Genomic DNA, 21,743 nt, shown 5'->3' on the forward strand with positions numbered 1-21,743 from the left:
ATCAGAGGCAGCTGTCTATCGTTGTCTTTGATTGGGGATCATACTTAGGCAGCCTGTCTTCCATCTGAGTTTGTGGGATCTTGATTTTGATAGTTGCTGTATAGCCTGCAGAACTTTACGTTCGTTTATCTTTTTTTTGTGTGTGTTTATCTAAATAAAGAAAGATGTACGCTTACCACGCTGCACCTTGGTCTCATTCCAACAACGGGCGTAACAGAAGATCCCACCACAAACGGACCAAGCAGCGTGGTCAGGGGGGGGGGGGGGGGGGGGCAGGTGACGCGGGCGATGAGGAATTCTTGGACCGTTTGAGCGAGGAGTGGTTGGCAGGGGAGAGGGACGAAAGAGTTTGGAGGGGTTGGAGTCTGGAGCAAGACAGTCGCTTCGAGGAGCGTGTGACCCTTCAGACGCCATGCTTTGCGGTTACACGTACTGTGTCTCCGATACGGATCCACAGCCCAGTGCGCTCTGTGCCAGCTCCCCGCATTTGCGTGCTAGAGTGGGCATTCAGCCAGGACGGATTGTGCCGGCTCAGAGCTCCTGGTCTCCGGTGCGTCTCTTCGGCCCCGGATATCCTGCGCCGGCTCTGCGCACTGTGTCTCCGATGCGCCTTCACAGCCCAGTATGTCCGGTGCCAGCGCCCCGCAGTTGCCGGGCTAGGATGAGCATCCAGCCAGGACGGGTTGTGCGAGCTCTGCGTTCCAGACCTCCGGTGCGTTTCCACGGCCCAGTATATCCTGTGTCAGTTCTACGCACCAGGCCTCCAGTGCGTCTCCCCAGCCCGGTGCGTCCTGTGCCAGCTCTACGCACCCAGCCTCCAGTGATGATCCATGGCCAGAAGCCTCCAGTGGTGATCCATGGCCCGAAGCCTCCAGTGATGATCCATGGCACGAAGCCTCCAATGATGATCCATGGCACGGAGCCTCCAGTGATGATCCATAGCATGAAGCCTGCAGTGATGATCCATGGCACAGTCCAGAGTCCAGAGTCTCCAGCGATGGTCTGCAGTCCAGAGTCTCCAGCGATGGTCTGCAGTCCAGAGCCTACAGCGAGGGTTCCCAGGCCGGAGCCTCCGGCAACGATCGGTGGTTCGGTTCCTCCAGCAGTGATCTACGGTCCGTAGTCCCCGGCGACGATCCCCACACCAGAGGCGACACCGAAGTGGGGGGAGCCTCAAGAGGAGGCCTCTGCGTCCCACACCGGAGCCTCCACCGAGATGAGATGCCCACCCGAACCCTCCCCTATAGGTTCAGGTTTGCGGCCGGAGTCCACACCTTTGGGGGGGGGGGGGGGGGTCCTGTCACGTCCTGACCTTAGAAAGCCTTATTTATTCTCTACTTGGTTAGGTCAGGCTGTGACTTGGGTGGGCAAATCTATGTGTTCTATTTCTTTTTTGGCCCGGTATGGTTCCCAATCAGAGGCAGCTGTCTATCGTTGTCTCTGATTGGGGATCATACTTAGGCAGCCTGTTTTCCACCTGAGTTTGTGGGATCTTGACTTTGTTAGTTGCTGTATAGCCGGCAGAACTTTACGTTCGTTTATTTGTATTTATTTTTTGGTGTTCATCTAAATAAAGAAAGATGGACATTTACCACGCTGCACCTTGGTCTCATTCCAACAACGGGTGTAACAGCTGTCATCAAAGCAAAGGGTGTCTACTTTGAAGAATCTGAAATCTAAAATATGTTTTGAATTGTTTAACACTTTTTTGGTTACTACATGATTCCATATTTGTTATTTCATAGTGTTGATGTCTTCTCTATTATTCTACAATGTAGAAAATAATCTAAATAAATCAAATCCCTTGAATGAGTAGGTGTGTCCAAACTTTTGACTGTTAGTGTTTTTATTTTGTTTTTATATTTTACAATTTGTAAAATGTAATTTATGTATTTCAGGGCTCATCTGTAAAAGAGACCTTGGTCTCAGTATGATTCCCTGATTAAATCAAGGTTAAAACATGAATAAAACACGTTTTTTGTGTTTTGATACACAGATAACTGACAGCATGGTACGCATGGTGTCTTCTCCTCCCTCCCTTTTCCACCTCTCTTTCCCCCTTACTTAAGAGGGATCAATTACTGAAGGCCAGGCCCCTCTGGACCCAAATATATCTCTCTCTTTCTCCCCCCCATCCCTTCCTTCCTCTGCACTTACACTCTCTCGCTCCACCCTCCCCTCTCTCACCCACTGTTCACCACACACCATGCCCTCTCCAGGAGCCCCCAGTACCTTCCGCTCCATCCCTTGCAGCCTCTAACCTCCTGCTGCAGTAACAGCTGCAGTAACGCTACCCCCTGACTATACCCCCTGCCCTGCCCAGCATCTCAATAGTCTAGTGGCCTCCTCGTCTCTTCTCCTCTGCTTTATCTGCACGGATATGAATACACAGGTTTGGGAGCGCTACAGTATATGTCGAAGAGAGTGTAGGTGTGAGTCCAAAGCCGTCATTCTCAACAGTCCTTAAATAGGATGGTTAATCTGGCTGTGTGGTTGATTGATTATTTTTCTCCAACCTTCATTTAACTAGGCAAATTCTTATTTACAATGACGGCCTAGGAACAATAGGTTAACTGCAATGTTCAGGGGGCAGAACAACAGATTTTTACCTTGTCAGCTCAGGGATCTGCTCTAGCAACCGTTCGGTTACTGGCCCAACGCTCTAACCACTAGGCTACCTGCCGCCCCAAAATGTATAGGCTCCCTCTGGGTTAGTGTTGTTACACAAAAAGCTTCCCTCCATCAACCCAGTTCATTGTTGAATAAGGGTTGGGATTAAAAATGCTTTATGGACCCTTTTGTGACCCCACTCAAGACAGGACGGGGAGCTGCCATTTGTGACATGTAGCAGGGATGTTAGAGCGTGTTGCTCAGGCCTATATAGTGCAGTATGAATAGAGTAAGCAATGACTAGTGAACTAACAAAGGAGGAACCTTTCATGTGGGAATTTGATGTAGCATGTGATTTGGTGGGTGCACAGAAACCAATTTTGGACCAGAATTAACCTGTTAGTTGTTTGTTATACTTGTTTGTAGAGGTTATAAAAGAGTTGAGGGAGAAAAATAGAGACAGAAAGAACAATCGACAATTGAGAGGCCTTACCTGCAATATGAGTATGAAGTAGTCAACTGCCTTCCCTCTCTGGTAGACATAGTGTTGAAGACAGCGTTTGTCACTGTCATTAAACTTGATCTCCTGGATCACGTCTGGGTGTCTTAGAATCCTCAACAGAACCTTGTCTGAGATCTGGGAGGGGCTGAACAACGTCACCTCTGGATGAGGCAGGAAGATAAATATATTGTACATACAATATGTAAGGTACGTAAATGCATATATGAGATCTGGTATGGGCTGATTACAGTTTTTCTCAGTCGCTTTGGTGCTTTTCTTAGATCAAAAGTGCAATTCTTGATACTACTTGTACAAATTCCAAATAATCTAGTCACTTGTACACATAATTAAAGCAATTTCTTATTCCTTTGAACAAATTGCAATTGATAATGTACAAGTGTCAGCTTTTTTCCACATTATCAATTGCTCATGTCATGTTGATCAACATATAGTAGATGGTTCTCTGTTGAATAGTCTTACCCCTCAAAACATCTAGGCATTAGTTCCTTGCATAAGCCATTACATGCAAAATTATTGAACTATTTGTCATAAACTATCAAGCATAGTTTTACACATTTCTTTTAGACTTTTTGTACAAAAACGTGAATTGATGAATCGTGCAGGTGAAATTGACCCTCACTCATGAAGGAATGTAAAGTGTTAGTTCAACCAACAATCAACCAGTTGTCTAAATTGCTCAAAGGTGCATCTCATGAAGAATCAATTGGCAAGCATATATAGACAGACCACAACACAGAGTTGCAATTTTCCAATAATGGACGGACCAGGAAACGAACAGGGTCAACAGCCAAGAGGAGGAAGAAGAGGAGCAAGGATGCGTGGTGAAACAAAACAGAGGAAGAGGCAGAAGAGGACATAACCGCATATCTGATGACATAGGGGCCACTATTGTAGACCATGTTGTCAATCATGGCCTTACAATGGCTGAGGCGGGTCGAAGGGTGCAACCGAATATTGGGAGATCAACCGTGTCCTCAATAGTTCAAACGTTTCGAAGAGAGAACAGGTATGTCCACCAATGTACAGTGCACTGTTACTGTATATAAGGAGTATACTGTATACTTCCTACAATGCTTCATATTACAGTAGTCCACTTGTATTTCACAACATACAGAAATATACTCTATACAGATACATACTGCACCTTACATGCACCCACCTATATGTTTTACAGTAAAATGTGTGTTCGCATAGTTTTTGTCTATGTGAAAGTGTGCGATGCATCACTGCATTTTTCCCCACATAGGACTGCAAGATTACCTCAAACCGGTGGCAGAGGACACCTTTTCACACCTCAACAGGAGGAGGCTATTTGCACCATGGTCCTAGCAAACAATGCCATGAGACTCAGGGAAATACAAAGGACCATTATAGAAGACAACGATGTCTTTGAAAACATCCATACGGTTAGCATCTCAACCATCGACAGGTTGCTGCATAGAAACCAGATGAGTATGAAACAGCTGTACCGTGTACCATTCCAAAGGAATGAGGACAGAGTTAAGGAGCTATGGTACCAGTATGTACAGGTAAAACATATATCTATGTAACTACTTTACAGCAACATTTTATAGTGATACATAGTACAATAAGCATAAACTGCACACATTTCCATTTCTGTGGAAGGAACATGCAATATATGTATATTTTATGTCACTCTTCCTTACCAAAACAAATTCAACTGTGTGTTCTGGGATATAGTGTATAATGGAGTTGGAATCAAGTGAACCCTCTCACAACTTTGTATACGTGGATGAGGCTGGCTTCAACCTGACCAAATGCAGAAAGCGGGGTCGGCCACAGAGCTACTGTGGATTTGCCAGGCCAACGGGGAGGAAATATCACCATGTGTGCTGCTATTTCGGAGCATGGTGTCCTAACCCATATCCCCCTTATAGGGCCATGCAACACCCAGCATCTACTCAACTTTTTAGAGACTCTCTACAGGGCTCTCATCCCTGATGATGAGAGGGGTCTGTTTAGAGAGGATTTGCCAAAGTATGTGGTCATTTGTGATAATGTGAGTTTCCAACAATCAAACATCATAAGGCAATGGTTTGTGACACACTCGAGGATGCTCATAGAATTCCTCCCACCTTATTCACCATTCCTTAACCCAATTGAGGAGTTATTTTCAGCATGGAGGTGGAAGGTGTACGATCGTCAGCCACACACACAGATGACCCTGCTGGCTGCAATGGATGCAGCATGTGAGGACATCACAGTAGACGCCTGCAGAGGATGGATAAGGCATTCCAAAAGATTCTTTCCACGTTGCATTGGAAGGGAAAATATCCGGTGTGATGTGGATGAGAATATGTGGGCCGACAGACAGGAACGTCTGGATGTGTAGAGACAGCACAACAGTGCTGCGGGCAAAGTTGTGCCTTAGGGGTGGTTTCCTGTGTTTCTTTCTAATTTAGTTTTTTTTCCTTTGTGCCCCTTGGGTTGTCCAGTCTCTTTCAATCCATACCCCACATACAGTAATATGTAAATAGTACTGTTGAAATTGATATATGCCATAGAAGTGCAGCCTTGTGCATTTTCAATACAGTAACTGTCATCCAAACTGTAGCCTAAGTTTACATCAGGTAATACTGTCAAAGTACACAGTTACATTGACAACATGCCTAAACATTTTGACGACCTTGTTCGTGAACAATGACTCAATGACTTATCATTCTGATGACACTGACATGATCATTGGCATGAATATTTACTTTTGAGAGATGTACTAAGGATTTTTAGTGACTGACTAGCTTTAGAAACATATCTATTGTATATTGCAGTTTGTACAAATTGTTCTGAGAAATGCACTTATTATTTTGCACATGTTAGGGATGATGTGAAAAATGCACCAAAGCGACTGAGAAAAACTGTAACCTCTGGATGGGAGAGAGACATACAGTATATTAGACGTATATTATAGACACAGACATTTATGAGGCTGTGGTTTATCACAGCTGTATATTGAATTGAAATGATCCAATGATAAAGTAGTCCAACAATATGCTGCTCGTCTTTAGTGGTGATGGCATGATGTCAGCAACATCACAGAGACATAAAGACAGAGAGAGAGAAGCGACAGAAAGAGAGGAGACAGGAGAATGACAGCATCAGAGAGTGGTGAGATAGACTGATATAGACACTGAAACAATCCCAGTAGTGACAAAAGGGAAAGACAACGAGACTTGTAGAGGCAGACACAGACAGGCATGCTGTAACACTGCTCTGTCTGTTATTTTAGAGAAAGAGGTAACTGCAACGGCATTCTCGCTCTGGCTGACAGCATGCTACAACAGACCACATGACTAGTGGTGCTAGCAATACTTTGTGTTACATAGAGTACTACAAGTGAATAATTTATGTAATTACATTCAAACAGGTTTGAGAATGTTTCATTTTTACAATGAATGTTTAATACCTGCAGGAATTGAAACCATGACCTTGAGTTGTAACCATATCTTACCAATTGAGAATCACATATTGTGCTATATGGTGATTCTATAGTGCATGTGAGTGTTCTGCTTTGTATGGTGTGGTTGGGAGGTTGGGGGCAGGGACACATGTTCTAACCTGTAGTCAGGAAGCGGTGAGCGGCCAATAGCAGTTGAGGGGAGATCTTGACTTTGGATTCGCTCTCGCTCTGTTTGAAGGCAGAGAAGTTCCTCTTGTTCTTATTGGGTGCCACCTTTTTCCTGTTTCTGCTGTTGTCAGCTGGGTGGGAGAGAGACAACATAAAGGACAGGTCAGAATCAGAGATACATCCTTATGTCTTATATAAAACCAATAACAGCCTTTTCCAATACCCTTTTCACACTATCCATCCTGAACCTTACTGAACCATACTGTGGTGACAATTCACATTGTCCATTCCAGCATGGTGGATGCATAAACAGGTGAGCAAAGTACAGCTCAGCTTTGTTTGGCTCAGTAGTGTGAAAAGGGTATAGCTTGTATCTATTATTTCAGTGCAAGTAATTAATGTGTTACAGGCTCATATGACATAAGAGAAGATGCAATAAATGTGTTATGAGCGTGTTACATTTTATAGACTCACTGTAGAGGTCAGACTCATCCAAGATCTCTGATTTGATGATCTCCTCGATGACATCTTCCAGGGTGACCAATCCCAGCACCTCGTAGAATGGATCCCCCTCCCCCGCGTCATTCACCTTCTGAACAATGGCCAGGTGGGACTTACCTGGAGAGAGAGGGGGAGGTTAGGAGTTGATCAATATATTACAGTGCAAAGTTAATGTCCATGGAATGTTAGAGCCATGCATGACTTTGTCACTGCCTCCAGGACATACTTCTAGTCACCAATATCCTTATTAAAATATCATTGTTAGCCTACGTTAATACTAAGTTAATGCTAAAGGGCAAGTATGACTGCATTAAAACAACTACCTGCCCAGTCCCAATTTTACCATACACTCCTCTGCTTGCCCTGCTTTGATCGCTGACAAGATGTTGATGTGTATCCGTATGTCATTAAGACTGTCTGTAGCCATGGTCACTGTTACAGTACAGCAAACACATCCTAACACAGTGGTATTCAAAGTCGGGGTCCTGACAGGTAGTGGGGTCGCAGGGGAACTGCACTAGGGTCACCAAAATGTTTTAGGAACAAAAAAATGTACAGTACAGATTATTGTATGGGTCAACATACAGACGTTTTTGAGAAAGATCATTTGAAAGATACAATTTCATTGAGTAAATGTATTCATTGGTTTCTTTTCATTTTGATACATACATTTCCATTAAAATGGGAAAAAATGGCTTTGGTAGCAAAAACCTACTTCTCAAGCAATAATTTTGTTAGGACTGTTCGGGAATGGTCTGAGTTAGGAGGGGAAAACTGAAACTGAGCTGTTATTGGCAGAGAGGTTTGTCACTCTCTTTGATATTGGTCTATTAGCAAATTTACCACATGGTGATTTCACCATGTAAAACAGAAAAACTCCCGCCCATGCAAACCTACTAATTAGAAGGTCCTGTGTAGATTGTATTTTCAACCAGCAACTACACTACATGACCAAAAGTATGTGGACACTTGCTCGTCGAACATCTCATTGCAAAATCAATGGCATTAATATGGAGTTGGTCCCCCTTTTGTTGCTATAATAGCCTTCTGGGAAGGCTTTCCATGAGATGTTGGAGACTTCCTTCCATTCAGCCACAAGAGCATTAGTGAGGTCGGGCACTGATGTTGGGCGATTAGGCCTGGCTCGCAGTCAGAGTTTCAATTCATCCCAAAGGTGTTCGATGGGGTTGAGGTCAAGGCTCTGTGCAGGCCAGTCAAGTTCTTCCACACTGATCTCGAAAAAACAATTTCTGTATGGACCTCGCTTTGCGCACAGGGACATTGTCATGCTATAACAGGAAAGACCTTCCCCAAACTATTGCCACAAAGTTGGAAGCACAGAGTCATCTAGAATGTCATTGTATGCTGTAGCGTTAAGACTTCCCTTCACCGGAACTAAGGGGCCTGAACCATGAAAAACAGCCCCAGACCATTATTCCTCCTCCATCAAACGTTACAGTTGGCACTATGCAATGGGGCAGGTAGCATTCGCCTGGCTTTCCGCCAAACCCAGATTTATCCGTCGGCCTGCCAGATGGTGAAGCGTGGTTCATCATACCTGGGAACGCGTTTCCACTGCTCCAGAGTCCAATGGCGACGAACTTTACACCACTCCAGCCAACACTTGGCATTGTACATGGTGATCTTAGGCTTGTTTGCGCGTGCTCGGCTATGGAAACCCATTTAATGAAGCGATTTCGATTTCGAATGATTTCGTTTTGTTTAACACTTTTTTGGATACTACATGATTCCATGTGTTATTCCATAGCTTTGATGTCTTCACTACTATTCTACAATGTAGAAAATAGTAAAAATACAGAAAAAACCTGGAATGAGTATGTCACACCCTGATCTGTTTCACCTGTCTTTGTGCTTGTATCCACTCCCCTCCAGGTGTCACCCATCTTCTCCATGATCCCCTGTGTATTTATACCTATGTTATCTGTTGCCAGTTCGTCTTGTCTTACCAGCATTCTGACTCTGACCTGATCACAAACCTCTGCCTACCCTGACCCCGAGACTGCCTGCCGTCCTGTACCTGCCTGACTCTGACCTGATCACGAACTGACTCTGACCTGATCGAAATTGAGCTCAGGTACATCCTGTTTCCATTGATCATCCTTGAAATGATTCTACAACTTGATTAGAGTCCACCTGTGATAAATTCAATTGATTGGACATGATTTGGAAAGGCACACACCTGTCTATACGGTCCCACAGTTGACAGTGCATGTCAGAGCAAAAGCAAGCCATGAGGTCGAAGGAATTGTCCGTAGCGCTCCGAGACATGATTGTGTTGCGGCACAGATCTAGGGAACGGTACCAAAACAGCAGCATTGAAGGTTCCCATGAACACATTGTCCTCCATCATTCTTAAATGGAAGAAGTTTGGATCAACCAAGAGTCTTCCTAGAGCCGGCCAAACTGAGCAATCGAGGGAGAAGGGCTTTGGTCAAGGAGGTGACCAAGAACATCATAGTCACTCTGATAGAGCTCTAGAGTTCCTCTGTGGAGATGGGAGAACCTTCCAGAAGGACAACCATCTCTGCAGCACTCCACCAATCAGGCCTTTATGGTAGAGTGGCCAGACGGAAGCCACTCCTCAGTAAAATACACATGACAGCCCACTAGGAGTTTGCCAAAAAGCACCTAAAGACTCAGACCATGAGAAACAAGATTCCAAGATTGAACTCTTTGGCCTGAATGCCAAGCGTTATGTCTGGATTGAACCTAGCACCATCCCTACAGCTAATCATGGGGGTGGCAGCATCATGCTGTAGGGATGTTTTCAGCAGCAGGGACTGAGAGACTAGTCAGGATCGAGGCAAAGAGAACGGAGCAAAGTACAGAGAGATCCTTGATGAAAACCTGCTCCAGAGCACTCAGAACCTCAGACTGGGGCAAAGGTTCACCTTCCAACAGGACAATGACCCTAAGCACACAGCCAAGACACCGCAGGAGTGGCTTCGGGAAAGTCTCTGAATGTCCTTGAGTGGCCCAGCCAGAGCCTGGACTTGAACCCGATTGACCATCTCTGGAGAGACCTGAAAATAGCTGTATAGCAACGTTCCCCTCTAACCTGGCAGAGCTTGAGAGGATCTGCAGAGAAGAATGGGAGAAACCCTCCAAATACAGGTGTGCCAAGCTTGTGGCGACATACCCAAGAAGAATTGAGGATGAAATCGCTGCCAAAGGTGCTTCATTATGTAAAAGTGATGTAGTGCTGTAAAGACTGCCAAATTTGCATACATTTCTAAAAACCTGTTTTCTTTTTGATATCAGGAGGTATTGTGTGTAGAATGCTGAGGATTTTAATTTTTTTAATCCACTTTAGAATAAAGCTGTGACAAATTGTGGAAACAGTCAAGGGGTATGCATATTTTCCAAAGGCACTGTATATATAGAAACACACTCACACATATATACTCTGGACTCTGACGTTGCTCGCCCTAATATTTCTATATTTCTTAATTCCATTCTAGTACTTTTAGATTTGTGTGTATTGTTGTGTATTGTTAGATATTACTGCGCTGTGGGAGCTAGGAACATAAGCCTTTCGCTACACCCGCAATAACTTCTACGAAATATGTGTATGCGACCAATAAAAATGTATTTGATTTGAAAACAGTAGAGGAGAGGCCCTGTGTTAATTCTCATAAAGTGGCTGTTGATATGTGCAGTTACAAAATACTATTTTTTTCTTAATTTTTCCATTGAATCCTAAGTAGGCTATACTGTATACAACTTTTCTACTTGTCTAGCCACTTTAACCTGTTAGTGTCTTTTTTATGACTCTTTCTGCAATGAAAAGCAGAATAAAATATATACAGTGTACTATTAGTATGATCAAGAATTAGGACAGAATGACAGGCTTCTCTCCTGTTAATTTGTAGCAGCCTATTTAATTCCCAGAAATAAAAGTGTATACAATATGTACAGGGCATTCAGAAAGTATTCACACCCCTTGACTTTTTACACATTTGTTATGTTACAAAGTGGGATTAAAATTGATTTAATTGTCCTTTTGTGTAACCGATCCCACAGAATTATACATTTAAATGGAAAATAGAACACTAATATATCTTTACTTCATCCACCTGAGTCAATACATATTAGAATCACCTTTGGCATCAATTACAGCTGTGAGTGATTTTGGGGTAAATCTCTAAGAGCTGTGCATACCTGGATTGTACAATATTTGCCCATTATTCTTTAATAAATTATTGTTTTCGAGACGTTTTAAGTCAAAACTATAACTAGGCCATTCAGAAACATTCATTGTCGTCTTGGTAAGCCTTAGCCTTGTGTTTCAGGTTATTGTCCTGCTGAAAGGTAAATTCATCTCCCAGTGTCTGTTGGAAAGCAGACTGAACCAGGTTTTCCTCTAGTATTTTACCTGTGCTTAGCTCTATTTAGTTTATTTTTATCTTACAAAAACTCCCTAGTCCTTGCAGATGACAAGCATATCCAAAACATGATGCAGCCACCACCATGCTTGAAAATATGAAGAGTGGTACTCAGTGAAGTCTTGTTGGATTTGCCCCAAACATAACGCTTTGTATTCAGGACAAAACGTTAATTTCTTTGCCACATTTTTTGCAATATTACTTTAGTGCAAACAGAATGCATGTTTTGGAAAATGTGTATTCTATACAGGCTTCTTTCTTATCACTCTGTTAATTAGGTCAGTATTGTGGCGTTACTGCAATGTTGTTAATCCATCCTCAGTTTTCTCCTATCACAGCCATTAAACTCTGTAATGGTTTTAGATCACCATTTGCCTCATGATAAAATCCCTGAGTAGTTTCCTTCCTCTCCGGCAACTGAGTTAGGAAGGAAACCTGCATCTTTGTAGTGTATGGGTGTATTGATATATCATCCAAAGCGTAATTGATCACTTTACCATGCTCAAAGGGATATTCCGTGTCTGCTGTTTTTATTTTCACCCCATCAACCAAAAGGTGCCCTTCTTTATGAGGCATTGGACAATCTTCCTGATCTTTGTGGTTGAATCTGTGCTTCAAATCAACTTCTCGATTGAGGGACCATACAGATAATTGAATGTGTGGAGTACAGAGATGCAGTAGTCATTAAAAAAATCATGGGGTATTATTACTACTATTATTGCACACAGGTTGAGTCCATGCAACTTATTATGTGACTTGATATGCACATTTGACTAGAGACAATTCAGCTTTTCATTTTTAATACATTTCTAAAACATTCAAAAAAATAAAAAATCTGCTTTGACATTATGGGTTATTGTGTTTAGATCAGTGACACAAAATAACAAAAAGTGGAAAAGTCAAGGGGTGTGAATATTTTCTGAATAGCTTTTTAGTGAATTTCCATGAATAAAAAAACCCTGCAGAAGTCTCAACAGCCAATTATTGCAGGATATCCAATGATATGCAGATACAACAACCACCAGTATTGGTTCTCAAACCATAGTAAAGAGGAACGACGGTCAGTGAGTCAGTGCGTGTGTGTGTGTGTGTGTGTGTGTGTGTGTGTGTGTGTGTGTGTGTGTGTGTGTGTGTGTGTGTGTGTGTGTGTGTGTGTGTGTGTGTGTGTGTGTGTTTGTGTGGTTGGTTGTGGTTGTAACAGACAACCTTACACAATTCACTCCTTCTCACCCAATATGAGCAAACAGTGTGGTTGAGGAAGTGGTCTGGGTTTAGGGTCAAGACATTAGTCAGATTCCTTTGCAGAATGTTCGGTCTGTTGCAAAACGTTTCGCAATGGTTACCGTTTACCTTTTATGATAGACACCAAACTGAAGCAAAAGGGGAGGGACCTACCTGAATTTGTCCAATAGAAACTCTTGTTTTCGTTGAAAAACTTTTTCCGCTTGGAGTAAACAGATGCCTAATGCCTATGTTGACATTGTCACCCTGTGTCGTATTTCAAGACAAAGACTTTGCAGTTGTACCCAAAACAATAGATGTTCTGAGGCTGAGAGAGAGAATGAGGGATATTAAGAAGGCCTCTAAATCCTAATTTGTCACTGTTTATGCTTTAAGCAAAATCAGATCTTGAGGTAAAATTGATTAAACTGACAGTTCAATAGGCCTGGATAGATTTTGTGTGAAAGCTGCAATGGATTTGTACTTCAGGAAGGCTACGTTCACATCACATTTCTCAGGTTGTGTTTCTCAATCTCTGACCTAATTAAATCATATGACCACAGAACCTCAATGTATTGGTTAAGTGTTGGTAAATTCTTAGGCTTGACCTGTTATGTGTGTGTATGTGTGTGTGCATGAGACATTCAAAGACTCCTTCAGTGACTCAGCAGCAGAACACTTGGGGGTCAGTCTTGTTAAATTAGAACACATCACACTGGCCTCACACATGCTTCACACCGACCAATGAAAACCTCAGCAGCAGCCAGTAGTTACAGTGAGGAGTGAGGAGAGGAAGCAACACCTAGGCCTAAGTCCTCTTTCCAGCTGTTTGATAGAGGGAAAGAGAGTGAGAGCGATAGAGAGAAAAACAGAAAGGGAAACACCCTGGCCTTGCGTTGTCTAACACACAAAGCAGGAGTAGACAGAGAATCACTCATGTCTGACTGTCTCGTGACGGGTCTTGTCAGCACGAGGATTAGGCAACATCTTGACAGTAGTCATAAAGGTGTGTGTTTGTGTTTATGTGTGTGTACGTATGTGTGGTGTGTGTGCATCACTTGTTCACCTGAAGTAGTATGAAGTTGCTTAGATACTGATCTAAGGTCATACTCCTGTTCCTAGATATATGCGCCAAAGGTCAATTTACAGTTAATCACCCCAGAGCGGTGTGTCCCGAGCTCAGCCCTATGTGTCGGAGGCAATGCCTTGTACAGGTGGAAAACGTTGCTGGGTACAAGGTTCAGAGGGCGATGATTGACTATGAAGACATCTGAAATAATGTGCCAACTGTTTAAGATAAGAGATGAGGAAGAGAGAGGGAAGGGAAGAGATTGAGAGAGAGGAGAAAGAGAGAAGGAGAGAGATAGAGTGAGGGGTAAGATAAAAGAGAGAATGGAAGGAAGAGAAAGAGTGAAAAGGAAGGTAATAAAGAGAGAGGCTCTGAGAAAGCAGATGAGAGTGACACCCACGCAACAACTTCCTTAAACCATAGGCTTAACAGTCAACAGATTTCTTCACAACAACCTCCACAGCTTTCCAATGATGTGACATCACCAGGCAGTAAATTAGTTGATAGACCAATAAGAAAGAGCATAAATGATAAACATGCTGTTTTCCATGCCATTACAACAGAGCAGGACAGGAAGTTAGCCTATAACCTGGATACTGACCACTGACCAGACTTTTTCAGTGATTCATGTAGGCCTACACTCTTCAGAAAAAATGGTTCTGGATAGCACCTTTTTTTTTCTAACAAATAGTTTTCAGTTTTCTACTCCCCACTCAGACCAATCCTAGACAGTCCTAGCAAAATGATTGCTTAAGAAAAGCTATTTGCTAAGAAGTTATTTTAGTTTCTTTTTGACTATTTTAATTGGAAACAATCACAGTAAGGTACTTACTTGTTACCCTGAAATTATTTGATATTGAGATTTTAAAAAACAGCTGCATTGGACCTTTAAACAGAAGGATTTTAACGGCATGTTGTATTATGCTAATTAGATGTTTGCACAGGCATGGACATGACTCAAGGACCAGACATAATGTCTAAAGGGTAAGGCTACATTTCTAATTTCATAGACAATGAACAACATTGGGCTGGGTTATCATGAAGCAATGTCACGCACGCACGCATATACACGCTTCCTAACAACTGCCCAAGCACAGTGTAGGGTGGCCATATATCTGCCAGCACAGATAGACAAGGCTCAGGATCACAATGACAATCTATAGACAGTTGACAACTGGCGTGGAGACACAGCAGCTGTGTGAAGAGACTAGGGATATATATAATGATGTAATGAATCTACAGGTAGCCTAGTGGTTAAGAATGTTGGGCCAGTAACTGAAAGGTCACTGGTTCTAATCCCTGAACTGACTAGGTGAAAGATCTGTTGATGTGCCTTTGAGCAAGGCACTTAACCTTAATTACTCTTGAAAATTGCTGGATAAGAGTGTCTGCTAAATGACTAAAATGTACATTAATCAGTGACTGATACATTGAGGAATAATAGAGACTTTAGCCATATATTTATGATTATTTTTTACTTTATTTAACTAGGCAAGTCAGTTAAGAAAAAAATATTATTTACAATGACAGTCTACGCCGGCTAAACCCGGACGACACTCCGCGCCGCCCTATGGGACTCCCAGTCACAATCATGTGATGCAGCCTGGATAAAGAAAAGGTTTGTGATATTATCCCTCTATGACGAGGAAATGATGATACATACACACCATGGAGTATCCTTTAGGATGAGGAATACACACACTTCATGAGAAATCGATGAGTAATGTTGTACTACATCACAGAGCACAAATGATAAACATGTTGTTTTTTCATGCCATTACAACAGGAAGCTAGTCTATAACCTGGACATTGACCACTGACCAAACTTTTTCAGTGATTCATGTAGGCCTACACTCTTAGAAAAAAATAGTTATAGATAGAACCTTTTTTTTCTAAGTAAGTATTTTACCCAGGACCATCTACACAACCATCATCATGGGTTCTCAAACTTATTTGCTCCGCGACCCCATTTTGAAATCAAACATTTTTTGCAACGCCACCATGTAAAAAACGGATGTAATCAATGGCCAATGTAGACTTTCTTAATTGGGGCTATGACAATCTTTTACAAATCAGTCTGTCTACTTAAATCTGAAGGAAGTATGGTTTGAAGTGACTGAAATGCATCAGGAAGGTTGGGAAGTTCAGAAGATCATCAGGCAATCATTTTGTAAGAACTTCATCACTAAACAGGTTACCATCCAATCCTTTTATGCGAGTAAAGTGGAGGTCGGATAAAAAATGTCATGACAGGCCTGATGGAAAATGCCAAATGTCTACAAAAACCAAATACACTAGACCGGGTGGGATTATTTTGTGTCAGTAAAATGAAATATGCGAGAAATGTCAGTGGAAGCGCTTATATACGCACACGTGTATATAATAACCATCATATCGAAGTAAACTTGGAGTCACGCGATGACATGTTGTGTGGTCCTCCCACTAAAACTCCTTGGGAAAGCGTGCAGTTTATTAGGCTACAGATGATTTAAGTTATGATGAACTTCACAGGGTGTTGAAATTGCAAGGTAAATATCTAGTCTTATTTTTGTGATATGATCATCGATGTTTGGCTGCTGTTTGACAAATAAAAATTATTTAGTATTTTTGTCCATAATAATCTCTTCATTGTTTGCTATACTTGAGCTCTAGCTCATTGCCAATACCAGAGTGGGCACACGCAATATAATGCAACATTTTGGGTGAGAAACCCATCAGTAAAATGCAATGGAAACCCATTTACCTTAAAATGTTTATTTGGTACATGGGAATTTAACTGCAAAAGGTATTTTAAATACAGTACGTCATCATGCACAGCCTTTTATCTCCATCAATTTGATGGAAACATCTCTGATGGGAAAATGCTCATATTGTTTTTATGCAGATTTTAGAATATTCGCATGAAAGTCTGTATGCAATTGGATGGAAACCTAGCTATTGATGATGTCATTTTTCACCCAGTCTGATTTAGTGCCTGGTCCACACTGTTCTAATGAGACTTGTGGGCATTGTAAATGGAAAGGGTTGTGTCCTTCAAGTGATGGGGTCATAATATTTTATAGCTTAAACCTTTCAAAAGATAGAGCAACATTTGGAGGAAGAAAACAGAAACAGCTGTGTTTATTACAACTGCATCTAGTGGCTACCGGAAGTTACTGACACTACCTGTCACACCTTGACCTGTTTCACCTGTCTTTGTGCTTGTCTCCACCCCCCTCCAGGTGTCTCGTGTCGGCGAACCATATCACATTTTGCAGCGTACAGTAGGTTATACCTCTAGTTTACAAGTCCATTTGCACATTGTTCATGCCTATGACATGTGGTAATAATCAATAATGGTGCAATAGCCTACAGTTTTCTTGATATTTTGTTTTAATTATTGTACCATCCCTGATTATGTTGTGTATTGTTGATTAAATCAATATTTTTAAACCAAAGAGTATTGTCTCCCAGGGTGAGTGTGTCTAAAGTCGAGGGATCATGCAGTGAAAGAATGGCACCGTCACTGGCTTCATCAATAAGTGCATCGATCAAGTCGTCCCCACAGTGACCGTACGTATATACCCCAACCAGAAGCCATGGATTACAGGCAACATCCGTACTGAGCTAAAGGGAAGAGCTGCCGGTTTCAAGGAGTGGGACTCTAACCCGGAAGCTTATAAGAAATCCTGCTATGCCCTCGGAGGAACCATCAAACAGGCAAAGCATCAATACAGGGCTAAGATTGAATCATACTACACCAGCTCTGATTCTTGTCGGATGTAAGCAGGGCTTGCAAACTATTACAGACTACAAAGGGAAGCAAAGCCAATAGCTGCCCAGTGACACGAGTCTACCAGATGAGCTAAATTACTTCTATGCTTGCTTCGAGGCAAGTAACACTGAAGCATGCATGAGAGCATCAGCTGTGTGATCACTCTCTCCATAGCCGATGTGAGTAAGACCTTTAAACAGGTCAACATTCACAAGGCCGCCTATGAGGTTCTTTGAAAGGATGATCATGGCTCACATCAACACCATTATCCAAGAAACCCTAGACCTACTCCAATCTGCATTACCGCCCCAAATTATCCAATGATGATGCAATATCTATTGCACTCAACACTGCCCTTTCCCACCTGGACAAAAGGAACAACTATGTGAGAATGATATTCATTGACTACAGCTCAGCGTTCAACACCATAGTGTCCACAAAGCTCATCACTAAGCTAAGGACCCTGGGACGAAACCCCTCCCTCTGCAACTGGATCCTGGACTTCCTAACCGGCCGCCCCCAGGTGGTAAGAGTAGGTAACAACACAATCGCCACGCTGATCCTCAACACGGGGGCCCCTCATGGGTACGTGCTCAGTCCCCTCCTGTACTCCCTGTTCACTCATGACTGCATGGCCATGCACGACTCCAACACCATCATTAAGTTTGCCGATGACACAACAGTCGTAGGTGAGACAACCATCAATGATGAGACAGCCTCTAGGGAGGAGGTCAGAGACCTGGCCGTGTGGTGCCAGGACAACAACCTCTCCCTCAACGTGATCAAGACAAAGGAGATGATTGTGAACTACAGGAAAAAGAGGACAGAGCACGCCCCCATTCTCATTGACGGGGCTGCAGTGGAGCAGGTTGAGAGCTTCAAGTTCCTTGGTGTCCACATCACCAACAAACTATCATTGTCCAAACACACTCATGAAGAGTGCACGGCAAAGCCTATTCCCCCTCAGGAGACTGAAAAGATTTGGCATGGGTCCTCAGATCCTCAAAAGGTTCTACAGCTGCACCATCGAGAACCTTTTGAGGATCTGAGGACCCATGCCAAATCTTTTCAGTGACTGGTTGCATCACTGCCTGGCATGGCATCTGCTCGGCCTCCAACTGTAAGGCACTTCAGAGGGTAGTGCATATAGCCCAGTACATCACTGGGGCCAAGCTTCCTGCCATCCAGAACCTCCTTACCAGGCGGTGTCAGAGGAAGGCCCTAAAAATTCTCAAAGTCTCCAGCCACCCTAGTCATTGACTGTTCTCTCTGCTACTGCATGGCAAGCGCCACCGGAGCGCCAAGTCTATGTCCAAGAGGCTTCTTAACAGCTTCTACAGATAGCCATAAGACTCCTGAACAGCTTATCAAAAGGCTATCCAGACCCCTCTTTTAAGCTGCTGCTACTCTCTGTTTATTATCTATGCATAGTCACTTTAACTCTACCTACATGTACATATTACATCAGTTACCTTGACTAACCGGTGCCCCCACACATTGACTCTGTAACGGTACCACCTGTATATAGCCTCGTTATTGTTATTTTACTGCTGCCGTTTAATTATTTGTTACTTTATTTTCAATTTTTTTCTTATCTATTTTTTTGTTGAACGTTTTTTTCCTAAAAACATCTTAAAGCATTGTTGTTTAAGGGCTTGTAAGTGAGCATTTCACTGTAACATTTGATTTGATTTGAATCTGCCAACCCTTGTAGGACTATGTTGTTCAAGGTTGAGTGAGATGGTGAGAGTAGAATGAGAATTACAAGGCTGCTGGGGTTCTAATTCTAAATGAATGAAAACATAAACATAGATAAGGTATATGATACGTTTCGACAGTGTGAGAGATCGGATGGGGTAAACCAGGAACAGAGCAGGAAGCATACTCCAGGCAAGAGATACTGAAAACATAAAACAAGCCCACAGAAAAAATCAATAACTACAGCTGCTCTCCAACAACCACTTAAACGTGGCTGAAACTGAGTGAGAGAAAAACATGTTTGTATTTGTGCACAAGTGTCTCTGTCATTTATCAAGTGATCATTTGTCAGATGATAATTTGTCAGGTGAGGGTGAGGTGTGCCACAGTGACCTGTCTCTCTCTCTCTCGCTCTCTCACACACACACACACACACACACACACACACACACACACACACACACACACACACACACACACACACACACACACACACACACACACACACACACACACACACACACAGAGGAGTTGAATCCTATCACCTCACCTCACATACACACTTCCATCGTAAGAGCCCCCATCCAGCTTGTTGTAAAATAACTTGTTTACTGACAAGGTAAACAAACAAATCAATGTGAAACAAAACCACCTTCATTACATCACCCTCACTACCTTCCCTCCCTGTGACCCTGACTGCGTCCCAAATGAGCGAAAGTAGTGCATAGGGAATAGGGTGTCTTTTGGGATTCAGCCCCCGTCTCCAAACAAACCTTTCTTGAACTCCTCCAACATGGAATCCAGCTTGGTGTCATGGAACACGAAGTGGACCGTGTGGTTGTAGAACTTGGTGATAGTCTTCAGCGTCGTACAGTCATCCGGGTCAACGAAAGCCAGGTCCTTGACAAACATGATATCCACAATGTTCGACCGCTCGTGCTCGAACACCGGTATGCGTGTGTACCCGCTCTCCATGATCTCTGACATGGTGTTGAAGTCTAGCACAGCGTCGCTGTGGATCATGAAGGAGTTACTGATCGGTGTCATGACATCTTGAACGGTTTTGGTCCTGAGCTCGAGCGCACCTTGGATCATGTTTAGCTCCTCTTTGACCAGGTCATTGTATGGTTCTGTCACCCTCAACATCTCCACTAGCTTCTCCCGGTTGTACACAGTACCAATCTCCTGGCCCAGGACACAGTCCAGGAGTTTACTGATAGGCCATGACAGGGGGAAGGTGACCAACATGAAGAACTTGGTCACCATAATAGTGTTGGCTCCTACAGCCAACCCGTGGCGAGAGCACAGAGCCTGGGGCACAATCTCCCCAAATATGACAATACTTATAGTGGAGGCGACCACAGCACCCAGGCCTGATCCTATCAAGTCATCCAGAAGGATAGTGAGAGTTGTGTTGACAAGCACATTACCCAGGAGCAACGAGCATAGCAGATAGTTCCCTTTCCTCCGAATGGGATCAATCTTGCGGGCATACCTCTTCTCCTTCTCGGTACCGCAGCTCTGTACTATCCGGAGCTCCATAGGATCCAGGGCCATGAGTCCCAGGTTGAGCCCGCTGAACATACCTGACAGTACCAGCAGGCAGCAGATGAGGATGCACTGGAACCACATAGGAAGCATGGACTTCTTCTCCTCCACCACCCGCAGCCTCCCGTCATCCTCACCCAACAGGTACCACTTGCCATCCTGGCTTTCCTGGACACACAGCCCATACTCCTTCTGGAGCTCGCTCTTCCGGAGAGGCTTGATTTTCAAACTCAGAACCCCCCAAGTTCGGAGGTGGCTCACGTTCATGCCACCCCTGATAACAATATCTTTGCTATAGTCTGCACAAGTCCTGTTAAAAGGAGTATTGTTGCTGGTAACATCACCTTCCTCATGTTCATGGTCGGTGAATCTGATCTGTGATGAGGTGTCAGGAAGAATCTGTAGCCCGTAGAACCTCAGGAAGATGTTGCTCTCTTCTGTTACCTGAATCACCCCGTCATTGGTGGTCGTGGCCGGCTTGTCACTCCTCTCCAGCCGCATGCCGAAGATCCGGGTGGGACTACCAGTCTCCGGGACCCCCGTCTCGGCTCCTGTGCCTGCCATCCACCATATGAAAGCTATTAAAGTTAGTGTATATCCCTGCCAGACACTCCAGTCTGTTGCCATGTTTATTTCCCTTTGTGCTAACTGGGAGCTGAGATAACCTACTCATTCTGCACAGCCCGCCCGTCATTAACATAATGCTACTGTTCCTCCAATCCGCATCAGAGACATCACATAATGAATATGAGCGAGCCCCTCTGCTCTTGTTTTTTTTTGTTGCGACAATCAGCAGTTGAAACAATAACAAAGACTTTTCCCCGCCC

The 21,743-nt window shown here is 43.4% G+C and overlaps 1 protein-coding gene across 1 annotated transcript in view; it reads right to left on the bottom strand.

The window, feature by feature from the left end:
• Positions 1-21,543, bottom strand: part of LOC139412106 (metal transporter CNNM4-like) — a 38,148-nt gene extending 16,605 nt beyond the window's left edge. Inside the window, exons 1-4 of the mRNA XM_071158900.1 lie at positions 20,142-21,543; positions 7,194-7,337; positions 6,710-6,850; positions 3,104-3,273 (exon numbers count right to left, since the gene is read on the bottom strand). Of these exons, the coding sequence (XP_071015001.1) occupies positions 3,104-3,273; positions 6,710-6,850; positions 7,194-7,337; positions 20,142-21,543 (1,857 nt within the window). The remainder of the gene's footprint in view (positions 1-3,103; positions 3,274-6,709; positions 6,851-7,193; positions 7,338-20,141) is intronic.
• Between the last annotated feature and the right edge of the window lie 200 nt (positions 21,544-21,743).

The sequence above is a fragment of the Oncorhynchus clarkii genome, chromosome 6 (assembly GCF_045791955.1).
Source record: "Oncorhynchus clarkii lewisi isolate Uvic-CL-2024 chromosome 6, UVic_Ocla_1.0, whole genome shotgun sequence".
NCBI lineage: Eukaryota > Metazoa > Chordata > Actinopteri > Salmoniformes > Salmonidae > Oncorhynchus > Oncorhynchus clarkii.